At 35.2% G+C, this 21344-nt stretch overlaps 3 protein-coding genes across 4 annotated transcripts in view; 1 reads left to right on the top strand and 2 right to left on the bottom strand.

Annotated features, from left to right (window-relative positions):
* The window catches only part of LOC111056636 (pre-rRNA-processing protein TSR1 homolog), a 432307-nt gene that overhangs the window by 326535 nt on the left and 84428 nt on the right, over window positions 1-21344 (bottom strand). The gene's annotated exons all lie outside the window — the stretch shown is intronic.
* LOC111060583 (ATP synthase subunit s, mitochondrial) lies at window positions 35-20660 on the top strand (the record flags this gene model as incomplete). Of its 2 annotated transcripts, XM_039433499.1 has the most annotated exon segments (4): window positions 35-319; window positions 3718-3812; window positions 16093-16307; window positions 20498-20660. In XM_039433499.1, coding segments are annotated over 2 exon segments (320 nt in total), but the record flags the coding sequence as incomplete, so codon positions are not given.
* LOC111060582 (UPF0046 protein C25E10.12) lies at window positions 4485-15192 on the bottom strand. Its single transcript, XM_039433493.1, has 5 exons — window positions 14834-15192; window positions 13302-13446; window positions 11432-11705; window positions 8715-8941; window positions 4485-5656 (listed from the first exon to the last, which is right to left on the bottom strand). The coding sequence occupies exons 1-5, from the start codon at window positions 14954-14956 to the stop codon at window positions 5529-5531; spliced, it is 897 nt and encodes a 298-aa protein (XP_039289427.1). The 5' UTR covers window positions 14957-15192; the 3' UTR covers window positions 4485-5528.

The raw sequence follows: 21344 nt of genomic DNA, 5'->3' as shown, positions 1-21344 counted from the left end.
AAAATACTGCGATCAAGGTGGTCGTGGTAGCGTCATTTGTAATTTGTAAACAAACAGACGACAGAGTAACGTCTTTCTTTAAATCTCAAACTTTGATAGATTAATGTAATTGATTGTTTTGTTGATTATATTCAGTATTTTTATCTATGTCTGGTGTTAAAATATGTTTTTGAACAATCAAGTTTAATGGTGCAATAACAATATTATTGTCTGAATTAACTGTCACTGATGGAAGTCAGTGATCCCGAAAGCGAAGTGAAAGTGCAGAAAGTTTAGAAAAGTTTGTTCCATGCTGCAGCTGCACTTTATTTCAATATAAGTTGGTAAATATTATTTTATAAGACATAGAAAAAATAATCTTGATTTTTAGTATTCCAAGTTGGTTGAGAACTCAATTATCAAAGTACCTACCCAAATACTTTATTTTCAAATCCCTTTTTGCTTTTAGAAAAAACGACTAGCAGTCAGATATTTTACAATAAATGAATAAATCACTCACTGGACAACGAACTGGACTCGTTGTCCAGTGAGTGATTTATTCTAAAATATCTGTAGATATTCTATAGATATTTTACAATAAATGAATAAATCACTCACTGGACAACGAACTGGACTCGTTGTCCAGTGAGTGATTTATTCTAAAATATCTGTCTGCTAGTCGTTTTTTCTAAAAGCAAAAAGTGATTTAATAATAAGCAGTTCGTGATGGAAAACAACATTGAAGAACTTTATTTTCATTTTGAAATACATAATGCAATGATAAAAGCTGATTTTAAAATGCAAATTTGTAGTAAGGTATGGTAATTGACTCCAATAATTTAATAAACTCAATCACAGATAATTATGGACATTGTATTAAAAATTTACAGTTGAAAATTTTCATAAATCTATTTAAAAAAATTATATAGAATAGCTCGGTATTTTAGATATGGTAACTGTGTCTTTTTAAACACTCTGTACACAAAGACATTAGAAGGGCCCACTAACTTCTATGGGAAAGCGGAATTAAAAATGTAATGCACATTCTATTTCTGGACAATATCAATTCTGCGCTTCCTTAGCTACTCGAGCCTTTCAGACTATAGTGAGTTCAACGTTATAATAGCAGTGCAGAAAGATAGGAGTGTTGCCGATTCTCTGCCTTGCCACTGTTTTCTATAGAGGATAGCTGATACCGGTATATCTGATGCAATTTAAACTCTTCATCATTGCATAAAGAATCAATTTTATTTTATTCGACGAGAAAATATATTTTTCCATGGCTATAAACATTGAATTATCATAATCGAGATTAAACATTTTGTTAATTGATTATATCTCTAGATTGTTGAAAAACTATCTTTGCTGTCGCTAAACTGGAGTTGCGAAGTTAGAAAAGGATAGCACCATCTGCTTTGTCATATGATTGACAGGGATAGCTACACTAAAAAGTGTATTCGAATGATAATCGAATACAGCCATTATAACGTGAAATATCCCTGACTATGATGTCCCTAAACCTAGCGCCGCAGTGCAGGATGGTTTCTCACAGCTTGGCGTTGTTGTCATTTGAGATGGGTGTCTGGCTTGGAAGTGTTTCGGCCGCATTGCAGGATGACTGTTAACAGTTGCCGGAAGATCAACAGCTGGGTTTTTTTCGTTATTTTTCGTGATAGAGAAATTCTGATTGCAGTTTCGTTCTCAGCGACCCCAAGTTTAGCCTGAAGGCTCAGAATGTCAACAATATTTTTAAATAATTAAAAATCATCATGAAAAGTCATTAATATGGTAGTACACCACGTTTCTGGAAACTTTTTACTGGTGACTGGAGTTATTATTGACACACAAAAATAAAAATAGTCCTGAGAAAGAAAAATGCTGATGAACGCGAATAAGACCGTCACTCCATTGTTCTATTGTCTCAGCTGCTTGGCTGAGCCTGGCTGGAGGGATCAAATAACCGACTGGATTGATCTTTCGTCTGTCCGCTAGGCGGAACTACGCCGACCATTGCTGGGTGGAAGATGTTAACCTAGCTCCGCAGTGCAGGCTGGTTGCTTGGCTGAATCGGACTAGGCGCTGAGACAGCAAGTAATAGCAGCGTTGGTGGGAATGCGAGCGGCCGCAGTAACATCTTCCACCCAGCAATGGTCGGCGTAGTTCCGCCTAGCGGACAGACGAAAGATCAAACCAGTCGGTTATTTGATCCCTCCATCCAGGCTCAGCCAAGCAGCCGAGACAATAGAACAATGGAGTGGCGGTCTTATTCGCGTTTATCAGCAGTTTTCTTTCTCACGATTATTTTTATTTTTGTGTTGCCTATAAACTTCAGTCACCAGTAAAAAGTTCCCAGAAACGTGGTGTACTACCATATTAATGACTTTTCATGATGATTTTTAATTATTTAAAAACATTGTTGACATTCTGAGCCTTTAGGCTAAACTTGGGGTCGCTGAGAACGAATCTGCAATCAAAATTTCTCTATCACGAAAAATAACGAAAAAAATCCAGCTGTTGATCTTCCGGCAACCGTTAACAGTCATCCTGACGTGCGGCTGAAACACTTCCAAGCCAGACACCCATCTCGAATGACAACAACGCCAAGCTGTAAGGAACCATCCTGCACTGCGGCGCTAGGTTTACTGCGGCCGCTCGCATTCCCACCAACGCTGCTATTACTTGCTGTCTCAGCGCCTAGTCCGAGTCAGACAAGCATCCAGCCTGCACTGCGGAGCTAGGTTGAGTGCAGAAGTTGGTTAGCCATAGGAATAGCAATCAACAAATCTTACAGTTCTAGAAGATTTTATTACAAGTGTTTAATTATTTTTACATTGAGTGTATGTTTTTTACAACATACATCATACATACATTGCACATTGAAAGCTTAGTTATTTTTAGTACAAAGAGCACATCACAAAGTATGTTTTCTATAATTCAGAAATGATGAAATTCTAACTTCTTCGAGATCTCATTTCAAATTTTTACACAGCGCAAGATTATGTACAACATATGAATATTGGTCTACTGAAGTACAGTACTGTATTACTCTTTTCATTTTCTATTGAATAATAAGATTTTATAAGAGTTCGTCTTAATTCTAGCTCATATTATAATTATATAGAAATTGAAAATGTAGGATTAAAAGCAAATAAAATATATTAAGATATCAATGGATTAAAATAATAAAATTTTACTCATAAGTCGTTTACAGCCATCAATATCACAATATTCAATACAATAGTCCATATAATAATACAATATTCATATTGAATATATGCCAATCAAGCCTTATGAAATGTTATAAGAAACCACCTTTTTATTGTATTTTTTATCTGCATAGAAATGTGGTAAAATTATTTCTGAATAGAATTAAAACTGAATTCTACAAGAAAAAGCATCCATATAATAGATTATGTTAGTATACTGATAAAGCAATGTTGTTTAATATTTTAAAAGTTCAACACGTAAATTAACAGTAAAAATAAAAACTAAAGTATACGAAATTTGTACCTGTTATTAACATGTAACTTATGGCAAGAAGCGGATTAACTATCAAATAAAAATTATCCAAATGCAAGTAATCCTAAGAATTGGTACAATACTTGTAATAAGGTTTGTCGTGTTACTGTTTCTAAAAATCATTTTCACGCTACTTATCAGTGATGGATTATTTTATTCCATAAATTAATAACTTTTCACAATACTGTTCGATAGAAACCAACTTTTTTTTCTTTTCAGGAGAAACTAAAGAAGAAGTTGATTACCTTCAGCGAAATTGGGTAAAAAAATCATGTGTCTTGTCACAACCGAGAAGGAAAGTGTGCCAATTTATAGTGAGTATTAGTGAAGAAATATTTTTCCAAATGCAATCCTATTTTATCATAAACGTTCCCTATATTATTCTTATAACTAAAATTAGTTATTATGCAACTGTGAAGAAAAAGACTCAAAGAAGGATTGACTCACTTCGGGAGTTGAGTAAGGAGCCGCTATTTTGAGGATCTAGTACCTCCACAGCATGGAACAGAAATTCTGATTACTTTTATTGTAATCTGAAAACCCCAGTCCTTGACAACGACTTCATATACTTAAGTATTATAATGTAAAAAAAAGAATTATAAATAATATCTGATGCCAATATTCCCAAAAACGTTTTAATCTTTTATATAGATAATATTGCAAACTCGGTTTTCAAATATAACGAGTAGATATTTTTATCAGACCATCATTCAGTAATTTGTGATTGGAGGTTATTCGGAACCCATCTAAAACTAGAGTCTAAAAACATAGAGAAACAATAGCATAAGTAGATATCCCATGGTATAGGGCGTTTATGTCGCAACTTTTACTGTTATCTCAAGCTCATAGTCCACGTAGTTCTTTCCCGTGAAGCTTTATGACGCTGGTAGTCTCTCATATTGTGCCGTTCATACACTCTTACCCGATCAAAACAGTAAAAATCGATTTGAGATAACAGTAAAAGTTGCGACATAAACGCTCTATACCATGGGATATCTACTTACGCTATTGTTTCTCTATGCTAAAACTGACCTTTCTCTATCTACTACTCACCTAACTGCTATATTATAACCCGAACAAAAGTTTTAAACTTATTTTGGTCATCATTCAAAGTAAAATAATTATACAAAAAGATTTCTTTCAATTTTTGTACAACAGTTAAAAAAAATACTGACAATAAATATGCTCCCTACAATAATCACATACACTGGTAGCTATATAATAATATTGTGTGACCTGGCTGGCTCAGGTCTGGTGTCAGAGTTTTCAGGTTGCAACTGATCAATTTCAGGGCCTCTGACATGACCTAAAGTTATGTAGCTATAAAATTATGTATCAAGTGCCAATCTGTATTAGACAAATTATTTTCTCCATTAAATATCCTCAGAAAATAATGTATAATCACTAACACTCTAAGCTATCAATTACCTCCCTATACTCTTCACTTATGATGTTAGCACAATATTCATTGATTGAATGAATCATTCATCCTCCTGAATTTCAGAATACGTTCTAAACTACAGTGGTCTCAAATTGAAGTTCCATCAAATAGTTTCCTACAATCTGTATTAGACAAATTATTTTTCTCATTAACTATCCTCAAAAATAATTTGTAATAACTAAGCTATCAAATACCTTCTTCCACTCATCACATAATATAATGGTAGCAAAATTCATTGATTGAATAAACCATTCATGCTCCTGAAATTCAGAGTACGTTCTAAACTACAGTAGTCTAAAACTAGAGTAGAATACGTTCTAAACTATAGTAGTCCAAAACTAGAGTTTCATCAAACCTACTTCCTTATAAATATGAACATCACATGCACTGGTAGCTATGAAATAATAATTGAGCTATAGAATAATAATTGATTGTGTAAGAATTGATTGATCCAGAATTTCATATTCCTGTATTTTTTCTCATACTTTGCCACACAAGCTCTTCATTATTTTTTATCACCATCATCTTTATCTTGTTTTCCTTTATCATCTTCTTCTCCTTATTTTATCTTTCGTAAATTTTGTCAAATTCAGTCTTTACTGTGGCCAGGTGGCAGTGATATATCGAATACTATGGGTGGATTGTGGGGCAGGTAGTTTATGTCACAGGTAGACGCGTTTATAAAAATGATCCGGCCGTCCGACGTAACTCCATAGTCTGAAAATGGGAAAAGGAAATTAGAATACATTTCCACTAGAATGCATCACTCAAGCACAATATTAGAGCTCAAAAACAATTTTAATTTACCAAATCCATATAGTGAACTCCACGTTATAATATTACAGTATTTCATTAACATTAGTGTTGCTATCCTTGTCTATCATTCGACAAAGCAGATAGCGTTATCCTTCTCTAGCTCCGCATATGACTACAGTGAGGTCCACGTTATAATGGTAGTTGAGAAAGATAGGAAAACAGCGTTGCCACTGCATTCTATAGACGATAGCTGATAAAGTTTTATAATTGAGATTAGATTGTTAATTAATATATATTTTATTCATTGTTGGAAAACGATCCGGGACCTTTGCCGATGTAGAAAAGGATAGCTCTATCTGTTTTGTCGAATGATAGACAAGGATAGCAAAACTAATGTTAATGAAATACTGTAATTATAACGTGGAGCTCACTATAGATTGTTTAATGTGATTATGGCGTGATACCTTAGAGGAAGATAGCATAAGAAAATATAATTTATCATTATTAAACGAAAATCCAAATTTTCATTAGCATTTGAATAATTGCAATATCTCAGTAATTTCATCTGTAAAATATAATTTGTTAAAGGTAATAATGTTCCAAATTTCAAGCCGATTACCATAGGTAAGGAAAGTATTGCTTTCCGAAAAAAATTAAGGTACCCCAATTTCTAAATGTCTATACGTTTCAAGGTCCCCTGAGTCCAAAAAAGTGGTTTTTGGGTATTGGTCTGTAAGTATGTGTGTGTGTGTGTGTGTGTGTGTGTGTGGTGTGTGTGTGTGGTGTGTGTGTGTGTGTGTGTGTGTGGTGTGTGTGTGTGTGTGTGTGGTGTGTGTGTGTGTGGTGTGTGTGTGTGTGTGGTGTGTGTGTGTGTGTGTGTGGTGTGTGTGTGTGTGTGTTGTGTGTGTGTGTGTGTGTGTGGTGTGTGTGTGTGTGTGTGTGTGTGTGTGTGTGTGTGTGGTGTGTGTGTGTGTGTGTGTTGTGTGTGTGTGTGTGTACACGATATCTCATCTCCCAGTTAACGGAATGACTTGAAATTTGGAACTTAAGGTCCTTACAATATAAGGATCCGATACGAACAATTTCGATCAAATGCAATTTAAGATGGTGGCTAAAATGGAGAAAATGTCAAAAACATGGTTTTTCGCGATTTTCTCGAAAACGGCTCCAACGATTTTGATTAAATTCATAATTAGAATAGTCATTCATAAGCTCTATCAACTGCCACGAGTCCCATATCTGTAAAAATTTCTGGAGTTCCGCCCCATCTATGCAAAATTTGATTTTAGATTCCCAATTATCAGGCTTCAGATACAATTTAAACAAGAAATTGCGAGTGAAAAAGGTTGAGCATGAAAATCTCTACAATTAATGTCCAGTAACATTCTCACCTAAAATTGAAAATAAGCTCGAAATTCGAGAAAATGTGATTATCCAATTGCAAACTGTTGGCAAATGTTGATTCTATTAAATCATTCACTATGAAGAAATAGCAGACCTCGTATGTCTCCAGCGTTATTGTCCTGTCACCAGCTGGCTCAGATCTTTGTTTATAAGTAGACTCGAGATGCGCGTGAACACTAGCGTCAGGTCTCAGGTGATTTATCTTCATAACGGCAAGGAAAGTTGTGTGAGTGCGCCACACCAGATTTTTTTTACTGTTATTATTACTTGTTAGGGTGAGATAGTAAGAACGGCACTGTATGAGAGACTACCAGCATCACATAGCTTCACGACAAATAACCACTAGGACTGTGGGCTTCACTTTACAGTGAAATTTGGAATAGAAACGCCCTATACCGTGGGATATCTTCTTATGCTAATAGGATATGAAACATCAGAAGATGGTGGAGGATAACCAGAGAAGGTCGAAGTAGAAGTGAAGGAGATGAAGAGAACAAGAGGACTGTTTAGTATGAATTGAAAAGATTTGAGCATTAGCCTGTTGTGCCTGGAAAGGAGATGAAGAAGAAGGGGAAGTCTTCTAAACTGTGCTAAAGAATAATAATAATAAGACTCCCGATTCTTCCTCTTCTCAACTGTGCTGCAATAATTCATACAATAAGTACATCATCAAAATAAGAAGAAGAAGAAGAAGAAGAAGAAGAAGAAGAAGAAGAAGAAGAAGAACAAGAAGAGGGATTAGGAGTAGTAAAATAAGAAGGTGAACGAGGTATATGAAAATATCAAGTAGTCAAGCAAGAAGAGTTCCACAAAACATCCGAATTGGAAATAAAATCTTTCAAGGTGTAAGGAACTTCAGCTACTTGTGGGTTGAACTAAATAACGAGAACAAGATGGGTTACAGCATAAAGCAAAGAGTATTGGCTGGGAATAGAGCATACTTCAATAACATGAAACTTTTGAAGAACAGGCTCATATGTAGAAACACGAAACTTAAAATATATGAGAGCCTAATTCGACCTGTTGTAACGTACGGCTGTGAATCTTGGACGTTAACGAAAGAAGACAAAAAACATTAGGCGTTTTTGAAAGGAAAATCTTAAGAAAGATTTATGGTCCAGTTAAAGAAGGAGAGGAGTGGAGGAGAAGAACTAATTCAGAGCTCGAGGCATTGATAAAAGGCCGAAATATTGTAAAATTTATAAAGGCACAGCGGCTTAGATGGTTTGGACATATCTGTAGAATGAACGAAAACAGAATGCCTAAAATAATATTCAAGGAGAGGCTACATTCAAGAAGAAAGATAGGAAGGCCAAGAATAAGATGGGAAGATGAAGTGAGAGACGATCTCCAAAAAATGGGATATAGAGGATGGAGACAATTAACAGAGGACCGAGAAGCGTGGAGAGCTGTAGTGGAGGCGGCCAAAGCTCATATTGGGCTGTAGTGCTGAAGAAAAAAAGAAGAAAGTGAAGGAGAAGAAGAAGAAGAAGAAGGATAAGAGGCATTAGGAGTAGTAAAAGAAGAAGGTGAAGGAGAAGAAGAAGAAGGCAAACAAGGGGAGTAAGAAGAAATGATATAGATTGTTTAATGTGAGATATGAGGTGATACTGACTCTCGTGAATGTGGCCGAACACATGGTACTTTGGCTGCACCCTTTGCTGAACGGTTGAGAGCAGTTCGACGCACCCGGCCCGAATGCCGGAGCAGCACAGGTCGCCGTGACCCAGTGGCGGGGTGTGCGTCACCAGGATGTCAGTGCCCGACGGAATCTGGTCCCACTTGGCCAGGCACTGTTCGCCGCGCGGCACGTTGAACGCCCATTTGCAGAACTCTGGTTGCCTGTCAATTAATGGGTCGTTGAGTTACAAAGTTTTAAAATAGTTTGTAAGTAGATTGAGATATAAATATTAATGAACTGATAGTAAAAATAGTGTTCTGAGCACTTGGAAACCACAACAAGACTGAGAGAGTTGATGATTGTCCAGTTGCTTGACAATTCAACAAAAGTGGTTCATTCAGATACAGAAAAATTGTCAAAAAATATTTCAAATAGATTGAAATAGAAACATTTGTAGTAGAATGATGTATTGAGATCTTGGAATCCACAACAAGACTGATATAGTGAGGTCCGAGTCATAATGGCAGTGTTTGTTTAGCAATGGTATTGCTATCCTTGTCTATCATTCAACAAAGCGAATAGCGCTATCTCTTTCTTGCTTTGCTCTGTTGCCAGATCGTCTTTTAACAATGTAGAATTTATAATTGATTAACAAATATTTCATCTTAATTATGAAAATTCTTTATTAAATTATTGAGAAATATAATTTCTTGCTTAATAAAATATAATTAATTATTGACCGAACGAAGTGAGGTTTGGCATTTCTCTTAATGTTTATATATTTATATGTTGTGCAATTACGGCGAAACGCGGTAATAGATTTTCATGGAATTTGACAGGTATGTTCCTTTTTTAATTGCGCGTCGAAGTATATACAAGTTTTTTGGAAATTTTGCATTTCAAAGATAATATAAAAGGAAGGAGCCTCCTTCATACGCCAATAAATTAGAGTAAAAATCAGACTATAGAATTATTCATCATAAATCAGCTGACAAGTGATTACACAGATGTGTGGAGAAGCCAGTATTTGTATAAAGTCTATAGTTCCAATCAAAGACATTAAAGAGGTATGCATCTTTAAGCTGGGTTTACACCAAGTTATTAACAAAGTTATTATAGATTCTATTAGATTGAACGGAAGTTGACAAACACATATGTTCATCATGTGTATGATAAGTTATGTTCAATCTAATATAATCTAAAAGGATTGAGTTATTAACATTTTTTAAATAAATTTGGTCTAATCGCAGCTTCAAGGTCTTTGGTTTCAATATTTTGTTTTGCAGTCATGGTATTATTATGCGTGCCCATCAGTATCAATATTCTCACATTCGAAAAAAACGAATTTAATAGGTGAATAAAAATAAACAAATGAACTAAATAATGCTGGAGAAATTATAATATTTTGATTCTAAAAAATTAATTTTCATCAGATAGAAAGATCATCACGGAACTGGATGAATTATATCATATGAAATACAAATTCAAACGTGAACTGAGTTTGTTAACATTTAAAACAGTTGACATCTGGTACTTGTGGATGAGAATACTGCGTGAGGTCTACTGTTCACAGAACTACTAGTTTTAAACGATAATGAACAGTTAATATTACATCAATAAACCTGTATCAGCTACCGTCTATAGAAGGCATTGACAAGACAGAGGTTCGGCAACGTTTTTCTCCTATCTTTCTCCACTGCCATTATAACGTGTACCTCACTATACAAAAATGTAGTAGTATAAAAAATGAAATTATGTTTGTAAACCCAACTAAAGCAAAACTAGACAACTGGGAAACCCCAACCAAACTGGATACTGTACAGTGAATATCTTGTACAATAGGATGGCATGCATGCATGCATATACATGTTCAACATGCATGATTTGTCATCAACGAGAGGCTTCTAACATAAACAATAAAAAATTAAACTAATGGAAAATTACAAATTATAATGATAGAAAACTATTTCAACCTCAAATAGAGCAGGGAAGAAAAAGTAAATACAAAAACCTAACCTCAAAAGATTTTGCTCGAAGCCTTTCAATGTGATGAGGTAACAATCTATGACGACATGTATAATCATGCATGTCCTACCGTTAGTGGCCAGCCTTAGGCTACTCTGTATGGGAACACTTCAATTCATCATAAATCAATAATGGCAATTAGAGCATCATTCTTAAATACATTCAAGCATACACGCTCACTTTCTCACACTTTTTTCTTTCATTCTCACACATTCTCTCTTCCTAACACACTCTCAAGCACCTTGACATTTATTGCCAATTAGAATATTCAAAACATATTACAAACTCTTTTAATATGACATATCATTAAATAAACATAATTAATTACTCATACATATAATTGAATAAAATTAAAATAAAATATAAATCTAGGCCTCACCAGCAAAAAGAAAATCTTTGCCCGCTGGTGAGAGTTGCAAAACAGTAAAAGAAGAACATAATATTTCGAAATAATGCAGAAAGTTGAGGTTAAATTCAACTAATAATATTACAATGGAATCTTTAGAACAGTAGAATCATAAAACATCAAACAAATATTGTGCAGAGAAAAGACTATAAAATGAAAATAAAAGAATTAAAATGAAATTGCTATATTTAAGGTAAAGAAATATTCTCTCTTAATCAACCCATTGACGCTCTTTTTACTAATTTTACATTGAAATATTATTATTGAATTTTATGCTTACCACGGCGTCCCGTATATCTTGAGGCCATAGAGCTCTATCTCCTCGTCCTGGAGATAGATACAGTTGGTGAGACAGTCGCGGATGTTGTGCGCCTTGATGGCTTCGGTGAGGTGTTCGCGGGGCATGCCCAGGGTGGGGATCTCGTCGACCACGTGGGCACTACGGCCGCTGTGCTCGCCGGTGGGCGACTTGCTGAACGGGTGCGTGAACGAGCGGTCGAAGCTCAACTCGTGGTTGCCGGCGATCACCAGTTTGTGTTTGTGCGGGAGTTGGCCTGAGGGAAAATGAATAGTTCATCAGTAAATCAACGAATGAGACATCAATGTATTGAATTTATCAATTAATATAGAAATAGTTACATAGTACTCTTTTTTAAACTTTTGTAAAAACCCTTCTACAATAAATCAAACAATTCTAGAGGTTATGTAAAAATGATAACCTAATTTAATAGGAAAAAATGAGAAGAAGAGGAACGTGAGCAAGAAAAGAAATTACAAGGGGAAGAGAAGAATGAGAATAACCAAATTTGAAGAAGAAGAAGAAGGGGACATCAGAAAGAGAAAGAGAGGAGGAGGATGAGGAGATGACGGAAAAGAAGAAGGTACGTAAGAGGAATAAGAATAAGAATGTTTATTTCGCCAAAATTACATAGTTACAAAACATGAATTATACATACAAAATGCATAATAAAAATGTAAATTATAATAGATCTAAATGATTTGGCACAGCCAGCAAAGTTAAACTTGTGCGCTAGCTGTGAGTTCATAAAGCAAACAGTACGAAGTAGCCTATAGCAATACTGAAAATGGAAAAAAATATATACCTATATAATAAATATTATAGTAATGCTTCTTATAAATAATACAATGATAAGAATTGAATAATTTCGTGTTAAAACCAATTATACAGGTGATAACCAAAAACAAGTCATACAGCCTACATTTAAATCTTCTAAATGCAAACTAATGAAGAAGAATACAATAAAAAATGAAATTTTCAGTTGTGAGCACATCCCAGTGCTTAATCAATTTTCATAAGGAGGAAAAAGAAGAAGAAGAGGAGGAGGAGCAGAAGGAGAAGAAAACGAATTTGAAGAAGAGGAAGAGAGAAGGAAGCGGAGAAGAACAAAATGAGAAAGGTAGCAGGAATAATCTTATTAATGTTTCAACGATGAATGAATATTGATATTGATATAAAAAGTTGGTAAATATCAATCTTGGTTGCTCGCGTTTAACAGTTTGTGTTTGCGAGGCAGCTGTCCTGAAGACCAAGAATAATTCATCTATAAATTGACATACTGTATAAAAGAAATGAATTGGTTATGTTCATGGAAAAAGGGAGATGAAGACGAAAGAGAGCAAGAGAGGGAATAAAAAGAGGAGGAGTGGGAGGATAACCGAATTTGAAGAAGAAGAGGAGATCAGAAGGGAAAGGAAAGAGGAAATAGGAAGAGGAGAAGGTGACAGCAAAAATGAAGGAGAGAAGTGAGGTGACAGAAGAGAGAAGGAAGTGGAGGTGGAGGAGGAGCTGGAAGAGGAGGAGAAAGAGGTACCAAAAAAGAAGAAGAACTGAAGTTGAAGAATGAGAGGAGATCAGAAGGAGAAAGAGAAAGAGAGAAGGAATTGGATGAGGCCAGGATGAAGATGAGAAGGAGGTGACGGAAAAGTTGGAGAATAAAGATAAGAAGATGAAGAAAGAAGTAGAAGTGAAAGAGATGAAGAACAAGATAATAAATACTTATACAACTAAATAAATGATATACAGTACTTTACTATCGTAAATACTATATACGACAACATGTACAAAATAAATAAATATTGAATTTAAGTTATATTAATAATTTTGAGAGTAAATTGTAGAGAAAACTCACCAATCCAATTGTTGAAATCGACAACCTCTTCATGACCGCCACACCGTGTGAAGTCTCCGGCGTGTATGAATATATCACCTTCCGGAATATCAAACTTGATGTGAGGTGTCAGAGAGTGAGTGTCGCTCATACATACAACTCTAACCTGAAAAATCAGAGAGAATATTTTTATTAAAAGACTTATTGAAGATGAAGCTCTCAAGCAAACATTGAATCACAAAAAAATAATTTGTAGACTACAATAAAATCAATCAAAAATATAGAAAAATAAGTGATATAAGAATGCCAGAGCTTGTATATTGGAAGTAGGGGGTGAAGAGATGAAAGAGTACCACAAAAGCTGCTTGATGAAAGGATGATGGGCACCCGAAAAAGAGGAAGGACAAGAAGAAAATGGATCAGCGATGTTGTAGAAGATCTCCGTGTGCTAGGTGTGGCAAACTGGCGGCAGGGAGCACAAGAGCGGGATGTCTGGAGGCGTCATGTAGAGGAGGCCAAGGTCCAACCAGGACTGAAGAGCCAGATAAAGTAAAGTAAGGGGGTGAAGAGAAGTAAATATAATGTTCTTTATTTTCCAGACAGAGGAGAGCTCTGGTCCTCCCAGAAAAAACATAAGGTTCTAAATCCGCCTTTACTGAGACCTGTATTACATTGGGACACCAGGTTGGACAGTCGCCTGAGAGACACCAAGTGTCCGAGCGAGTTGCGGGGCATTACTTCTTATGCCGCTTCCACACTCTTGCCAAGTGCATACAAATGACGACAAGCGCAAGTGTGTGGATGGCTAATAAGCTACCGCACACCTTCACTCTTCCATGTATACACACAGCCAGCCATTTGGCAAGCAACTTGGCATGAGTGTGGCGCCGACGTTATTGTGTTCATTACACTGTCACAGTATACATACAGTACGGAAACTTGGCTATATCCTGACGCCAAAATCCGCCATCTTGTTAGGAAGCGCCGCATTGTAATAGTATTGATGGTAGGTTCGGATCACTTCAATGATCCGGATCAATTGATCTCGTTCACTGCCACGAGCCAATCAGAAGACCAGGATTGGAACTTCCCAAGGTCACGTGACGTGTTTAGTATTGGGGTCATGTAAAAAGCATTGGTTAGATGGGCGATTGATTACAAGTTTCCATTCTGTATATTCTGTGACACTGTAGGGTAGCGTCGCCACTTGTAATACCAAATTTTAGCGGCCGGCTATTTTCAGTGATTGCATCAATAGACAACGTTGGTTTCCTAGCTTGATTTTGTCAGGGACACCACTGGAACCCAGCCTGGTGTCCAAATATAATACGGGCCTAATGGCAAATTCTGTCTTCATTATAGAGAGAAAATTTGAAGATAACATAGAGTTCATCTTCAACCTTATAATACATAATTTATCAATTCAATCACTGTGTAATCATTTGGGCATTGATAGATAAATTGAAAATTAATATTATTATTGAAACTGGGGAATTAACTTATAACTGGTTAAAGAGTTAAATTTAATAATATTACAATAGTTTAAAACTAACCTTATCACTGGCAACGCTTTTCTTCGGGGTAGAAACGTTGATCTTGTAGACTTTCTGCGTTTTTGATAGTTCTTTCCAGGCATCAGTGGGATTGTTGGTTAACGCATGAACTTCAATTTTCATTATAATGTCAATAAATGCAAGAAACTACTGTGAAAAACAATTTTTAAAATGTTGAATATGATGTCTTGTTTGTTGAGTACAGTAACATTTCAAATCACATTATAAACATTGATTGGATAAAGTAGCTTGATATTCTTATAAAAACCGGCAGGAAATTTTATTATTTACGTAAACAAATTACAAAATTAGCGGCTGCAATATTTTAGGTTAATTTTAAACTTGTCAAAACTACGGAATTCTCAAAAACTAACAGCTGTTTTGAATGTATCCAGCTGTTGTGAATTTGGCCCGCTACGACGCCACGAATCATATGATTTTGGTTTGTAAACATAACCTTGTTTTGTTTTGAATTTTCAAATTGCAGTAAGCGGTGTAATAGGAATAGAAGTGAAATATTTTTTACGTTTCACATATAAAGCATTATATTTGTCTACTAAATTCATTATTAATCTAAAATCCAAATTTCTATAATATATTATAAGTGAGTTGATTTTTCTTTGTAGTCAAAACAATTTGCAATGCGTATCTTGTCACAAAAGGTTATCAGTTGTTTACTTCAACCACAATCTGTGAATAAATTTGCAAAGAATGGAATATTTGAGCGTGCATTGCTCTTTGTTTTCAATAGGTATGGTTATATTTACTAAATTTATCATATATTATTGCTTTTCCTAAATAACCTACTGTATTGCATCATTCGTGTAAATTCTATAATAATAAGTAGAGAGGAATGTACAGTCAGAATAATAGTATTCTTACTAGGTATTTAAAATAAGTATTTTGTCGCTTGTTCTTTATCAATAACTCTAAAAGTTAAAATCTTTACTATTCTTTGATTTGTCTTTACTCTTATAAGTATAGAATACTCAATTGTATTGGAACTTGCTCCTCACTCTCAGGCATTTGCCCATATGAGGAGCCTTCTTCACAATTTATATTGTATATAATATTGTATTCTGTAATCGAAGAAGAAATGAATCAATTTCAATAACTTTGTACCTTTAATAATGCCAGGATAGCCATGCTGAATATAGTTCGTACAAGAGAAAATATACTGTACTTTCGTGCTTAATAGCACTGTATTGTATCAATAGCGATTTAATATTCTATTCTAGAGAACTCCTTATTTGTTACAGAGTTTCGAAGAGTAGAGTCGACGAAGTAGGACCGGACAGAGCATGCGCAGAATGGCTGATGCGAAACGGTGCGCTGGTCAAGTGGCAAGGATACAAGTCTTACATCACTCACTACAACGGACTGCCGCTCGATCCTGAGGATAAAGGTGTCTATCACATTGAGGAGGTCGACGGCACCAATGCTGCCATCTCGCAACATGGGTTTCCACATTTCGGTGAGTTGGTAGTCGAGAATCAAATCAAATTGACAAATTAATTCGGTAAGTTGATGGTCAAGAATCAAAGTAGAATTTATTATCTTAAAAAACCCCGTTTACAAAGAAAGAAACAGTTGTACATAACATTATGGAGAAAAGATAGCATGAGGAGATAATCATGGTATAGGGTGTTTATGTTCCAAATTTCACTGTCAACTCAAACCGATAGTCCATATATAGCGAGGGTTACGTTATAATGGCAGTGGAGAAAGATAGGAGAACAACGTTACCTATCCTCTGTCTTGTCAATGTTTTCTATAGACGGTAGCTGATACAGGTTTACAGGATACAGGTCCAGTGTTCAGCAATTTCTTGAATGAAGCCTTCACTACTACTCCCGGAGAAGTAAGACTTGAAAATGATACTCATTATTATCAAGATAATTAATGAAATCTATAGTGAGGTCCACGTTATAATGGCAGTGGAGAAAGATAGGAGAACAACGTTACCTATCCTCTGTCTTGTCAATGCCTTCTATAGACGGTAGCTGATACAGGTTTATTGATGTAATATTAACTGTTCATTCTCGTTTAAAATTATCAATTAAATTTTATTAAGCAAGAAATTATATTTTTCAATTATTTCATTATGAATTTCCATAATTAGGATGAAATATTTTGTTGATTGATTATTAATTCTACATTGTTGAATTTGGCAACAGAGCAAAGCGAGAAAAAGATAGCGCTATTAGCTTATTGAATGATAGACAAGGATAGCAATACCATTGCTAATCAAACACTGCCATTATAACGTGGACCTCACTATATACCATGGGATATCTTCTTATGCTATATTTTCTCTATGTAACACGTACTGGAATTTGTCTGTGAGACTTCCTATGTTTATATCGAGTAAATAAACTCAGTAGTTGAGAAGTACAAGATTACACTAACAGAACCAGTTTAACGGGTTGATTGATTGATTGATTGATTACTTTATTCATGTAGATTACAATATATACTGGCTTATACACTTATACAATAGCTTACAATACAGCAAAGTTTTAGAATTTACATAACATAAACTAAGAAAATAATTATTGAACTATACAATGATATGAAAAAAAATCAATTTTGAATAACTATACAAGATAATATTGTAATGCATATACATAGATTGGCGGAGGTTTGGACATATCAATGTCCATTCTTTGGAAAGAATATTAAAAATATCCTTCTCAGTAACTCTCTACCAAGGGTATGGGAATCCAAACGGTTTGCAATGCATATCCTTCTCAAAAAATTGTCAGTGGTTCACTTCTACCTCAAACTGAACAAACTTGCAGATAATGGAATATCAAGAGTAACGAGTAAATAAAATCCAGCACTCTAGATTCACTTGTGCTTTGTTGGAGGGAGTCTTGCACAAATATAGTGAGGTCCTCGTTATAATGGCAGTGTTTAATTAGCAATGGTATTGCTATCCTTGTCTATCATTCAACAGAGCGAAAACTCTATATCTTTGTCGTTTTGCTCTGTTGCCAGATCGTCTTTTAACAATGTAGAATTAATAATTAATTAACAAAATATTCAATCTTAATCATGAAAATTCATTATGAAACTGTTGAAAAATATAATTGATTATTTTAAAAGAGAATGAACCGTTAATATTACATCAATAATCCTGTTTAAGCTACCGTCTATAGAAGGCATTGACATGACAAAGGATCGGCAACATTGTTCTGCTATCTTTCTCCATTGCCTTTACAACGTGGACCTCACTATAGATACAATGAGAGGGAAAAACGAGGGAGGGGGGAAATTAGGAGAAGTAGGCCTACTGAGAATAGAAAAATATAATGTAAGGATGAATTACAAGTTGCAGGGTTTGATAATTAATTATTCTTCGACAAATATCTGTACGATGTCTGAACAATGATATGGAATAAGCTTTTAATAACTTTTTTTATCAAATTATTCTCCTTTGTTACACAAAAATTAGGGTTTGCTGTAAAACTGTGGGCTACAGGTTTGAAGGAGTATTTAACTACTTTCTTCACAATCACAATTTGATCTCGCTGTCAGTTTGCTACAGGTGGTCGTCATTTATCACCCCCCCCCCTTAAGGATTTTCTCACTCGATTCTGTGTTTCTCCGTTTTAATTCTTGAGTTTTATATTAAGACTTGGAGTTGGAAATCGCTGATTAAACCAAGAATAAGAACAAGTTGAAGTGTGGAATTATTTAACGTCCTATTTATTCCTATCTAGACAGGTTTGTAAGTTACAATAATTGATCCAATAATAGTTTTGTATATCTAGAGTGAAAAGTACGACTTTTTCTCCCTGTGGGAAAAAGTTTGAAGCCCGAGGCGAAGCCGAGGGCAGCAATTTTCCTGAGGGAGAAAAAGTATTTTTCGCTCGTGATGTACACAACATTTTTCCTCCATCTAATTTTTTATAGAAACTGCAAATAAAATCATTCTAATAACTTACGTATTGGTGACAATGATTCCTAATAACCTAAATCTAAAACCTAAAAACCGGTCGTCTGATGGCACTGCCGATTGCGTTATCTATCGACAAAAGTTGTAACATTATATCAGCTGGCAGCTACCAAAAAATGGCTGACTCAAGATCACGCGGTTCAGATTTGAATTGCAGATCAAAAATATTTGTTGGCTGGTATTTTGAATAGAATAAAATATTTTTAAAATTTTTATCGTCTACTAATATTAAGAATATAATAATTATCATACAAACGGTATATTTCATGAGTTGATCAAATTTCTGGTTGTGGTATTGAATTCAGTTGACTCAATGACAGACACCTCTATTATGCTTTTCATCTGAGCTTAGACTTTCTTACCTATTACCATGTAAGTTTTTAAAATAGAGATGCTTCCATGTTATTTAAATGGAGTCACTTTTCCTCCCTAGGGAGTTTTTCAGTTTTTTTACTACCGAGAGCGAAAAAGTGACACTTTAGTATTATGTTTCAGGGAGTAAAGTAAGTACTTTAGACAGTAGGTGGAGGAAAAAGCTGTTTGAGCGTGAAGAACTAAGTCGTGAGCTGTTACAACCCACTTTTCACATAAATTAACGTGAATTACTCTATGATATTGTAAAAACAGTTTATTATATATTATTAAAACTAAAACTAACAACTGTAAAACTAAAACGGTGGACTAATGTATTGTTTACTTATACTTATACTGTAGTTTACTTATACAGGGCCCGGCATAAAAACCTGACGATTTTTGAGGGATGATAACTAAAGTGTGTTTCGTACAATTAAATCATATAATATATCAAATTGAAGATCAAATTTTGCAATTTATAGTAAATTACATAGATTACTCACAAAGTTTTTTATTCATAGATTATGTCATCCAAATGATTTCCGTTACTTTTCACACACTCATTTAACCTAATTCTAAAATTTGCCATAGCTCGCTCAATCATCACTTGTGGAATTGCTTCAATTTCTCGTTGAATGACTTTAGTTCTTTAGTTCCTTTAGCTCTGTGGATTATTGGCTGCGCAATAACGGTAATTTTGTTTATTCACAAATCCCGAAAAATGAAAGTGTTCCTCGTCACTTGAAAGAATAGCGGAATCCTGGTGGACATTTTCGATTATGAACTCGCAAGTGGCTTTGCAATGTGCCCAATAATTTGCATTAGGTTGTTGCACTAACATTATCTTATAGCTTATACGGATGAAATTTCAGGTCGGAATGAAGAATTCGCCGTCACTTCGATAAGAAAAGGCTAGCGCAACAGCATGTTTCGCTGCTGAACGTCGTGGAGACCGTGTAACAGCTACTCAGGCGTTCTCACTGTTCGTTTTCGTCCTGTTGGTTTCGTTTTAAAGCGGACAACGTGTTCCTGAAATTCTTTACCCACAACAAGATCGTATTCCTACTGGGAACAGGCGCGTGTCTATTTAAATTATTGAAATGTCTGCGACATAAACGCTGTGTTAAAATAACTGAGTCATTAATTTTAAAATAAGCTTCAATCACAATAGCTTGATGTTCACTTGACCACGACATACTGGCTACTGAAATGGCAAGAATAGACCTGTCGATTCGATGTACAACATTCCCGCCTTTTCAATGACAGTGGTTCAAACATAACAATTACTACAAAAACGTCAGATTAATATGCCGGTCTCTGTATTATAGTTGAAACTAATTTTGTTTCAGCTGGATGCAACCACGTGAAGAAGATAAAGTTGGTAAATGCAATCTACATTGATGACTCAGCACTTTGTCAATTGAATTTGCTCAGCAAAAGTTTGGTTGAAATGGAAATCAGCGAGTGCCCGGAAGTAACCTTCAAAGGTCTCAAATGTTTGACTGAATTGCAGTGAGTATAAATAAATTTTCTGATTTTGTATTCAAGGTATTTTCTACAAGATTATTTATTGATCAAAACTACTGATGATGACTGAGAATACAAAATACGTATTTATTGGCCGTTTGATAAATAATTTCAATATCTCAAATCGTAAATTATCCTCACCTTATAGTCCCAATTTCAAGGTATATGGGAATTTGTATTATACACTACAGGAATAAAGCTAATCATACTGGACATTTCAAGTTCTCAAGTTTTTCAAAGTTCTGTATGTTCTCTTGATTCAATGTCACCATCATCATCATCCATTGCGTCTAATCATCCACGCACAAACCTAGAGCTCATGTGGACATCATTCTCAGCAAAATGTGAGAGGCATCACATGACAGATTCAATATCAGAGTAATATTACTTACATCTCACTTCCAACTCTGTAATTTCTACTGTGAACGACTCTGTATGAAATCAATATTGTATTTATCTTACTTGGAGGATGGATATCTTCGTTGATACCTCCCTCGCGTTCGCTACCTTTCAGCCTGCCGCTCTGCTCTGCTCCCCACGCCACGCATCAACCAAATGAGTGGTTGACCCACCCGCCACCAGGGTGCGCCTCAGTCGCCGCCACCCGTTCCTGCGTTTCTATTGGCCGAGCACCGCCGGCCAATAGCAGCGCAGGTGAACTCGGGGACT

The sequence above is a fragment of the Nilaparvata lugens genome, chromosome 7 (genome assembly GCF_014356525.2).
Source record: "Nilaparvata lugens isolate BPH chromosome 7, ASM1435652v1, whole genome shotgun sequence".
Classification (NCBI taxonomy): Eukaryota; Metazoa; Arthropoda; class Insecta; order Hemiptera; family Delphacidae; genus Nilaparvata; species Nilaparvata lugens.
This window is presented reverse-complemented; position numbering and strand designations above follow the sequence as displayed.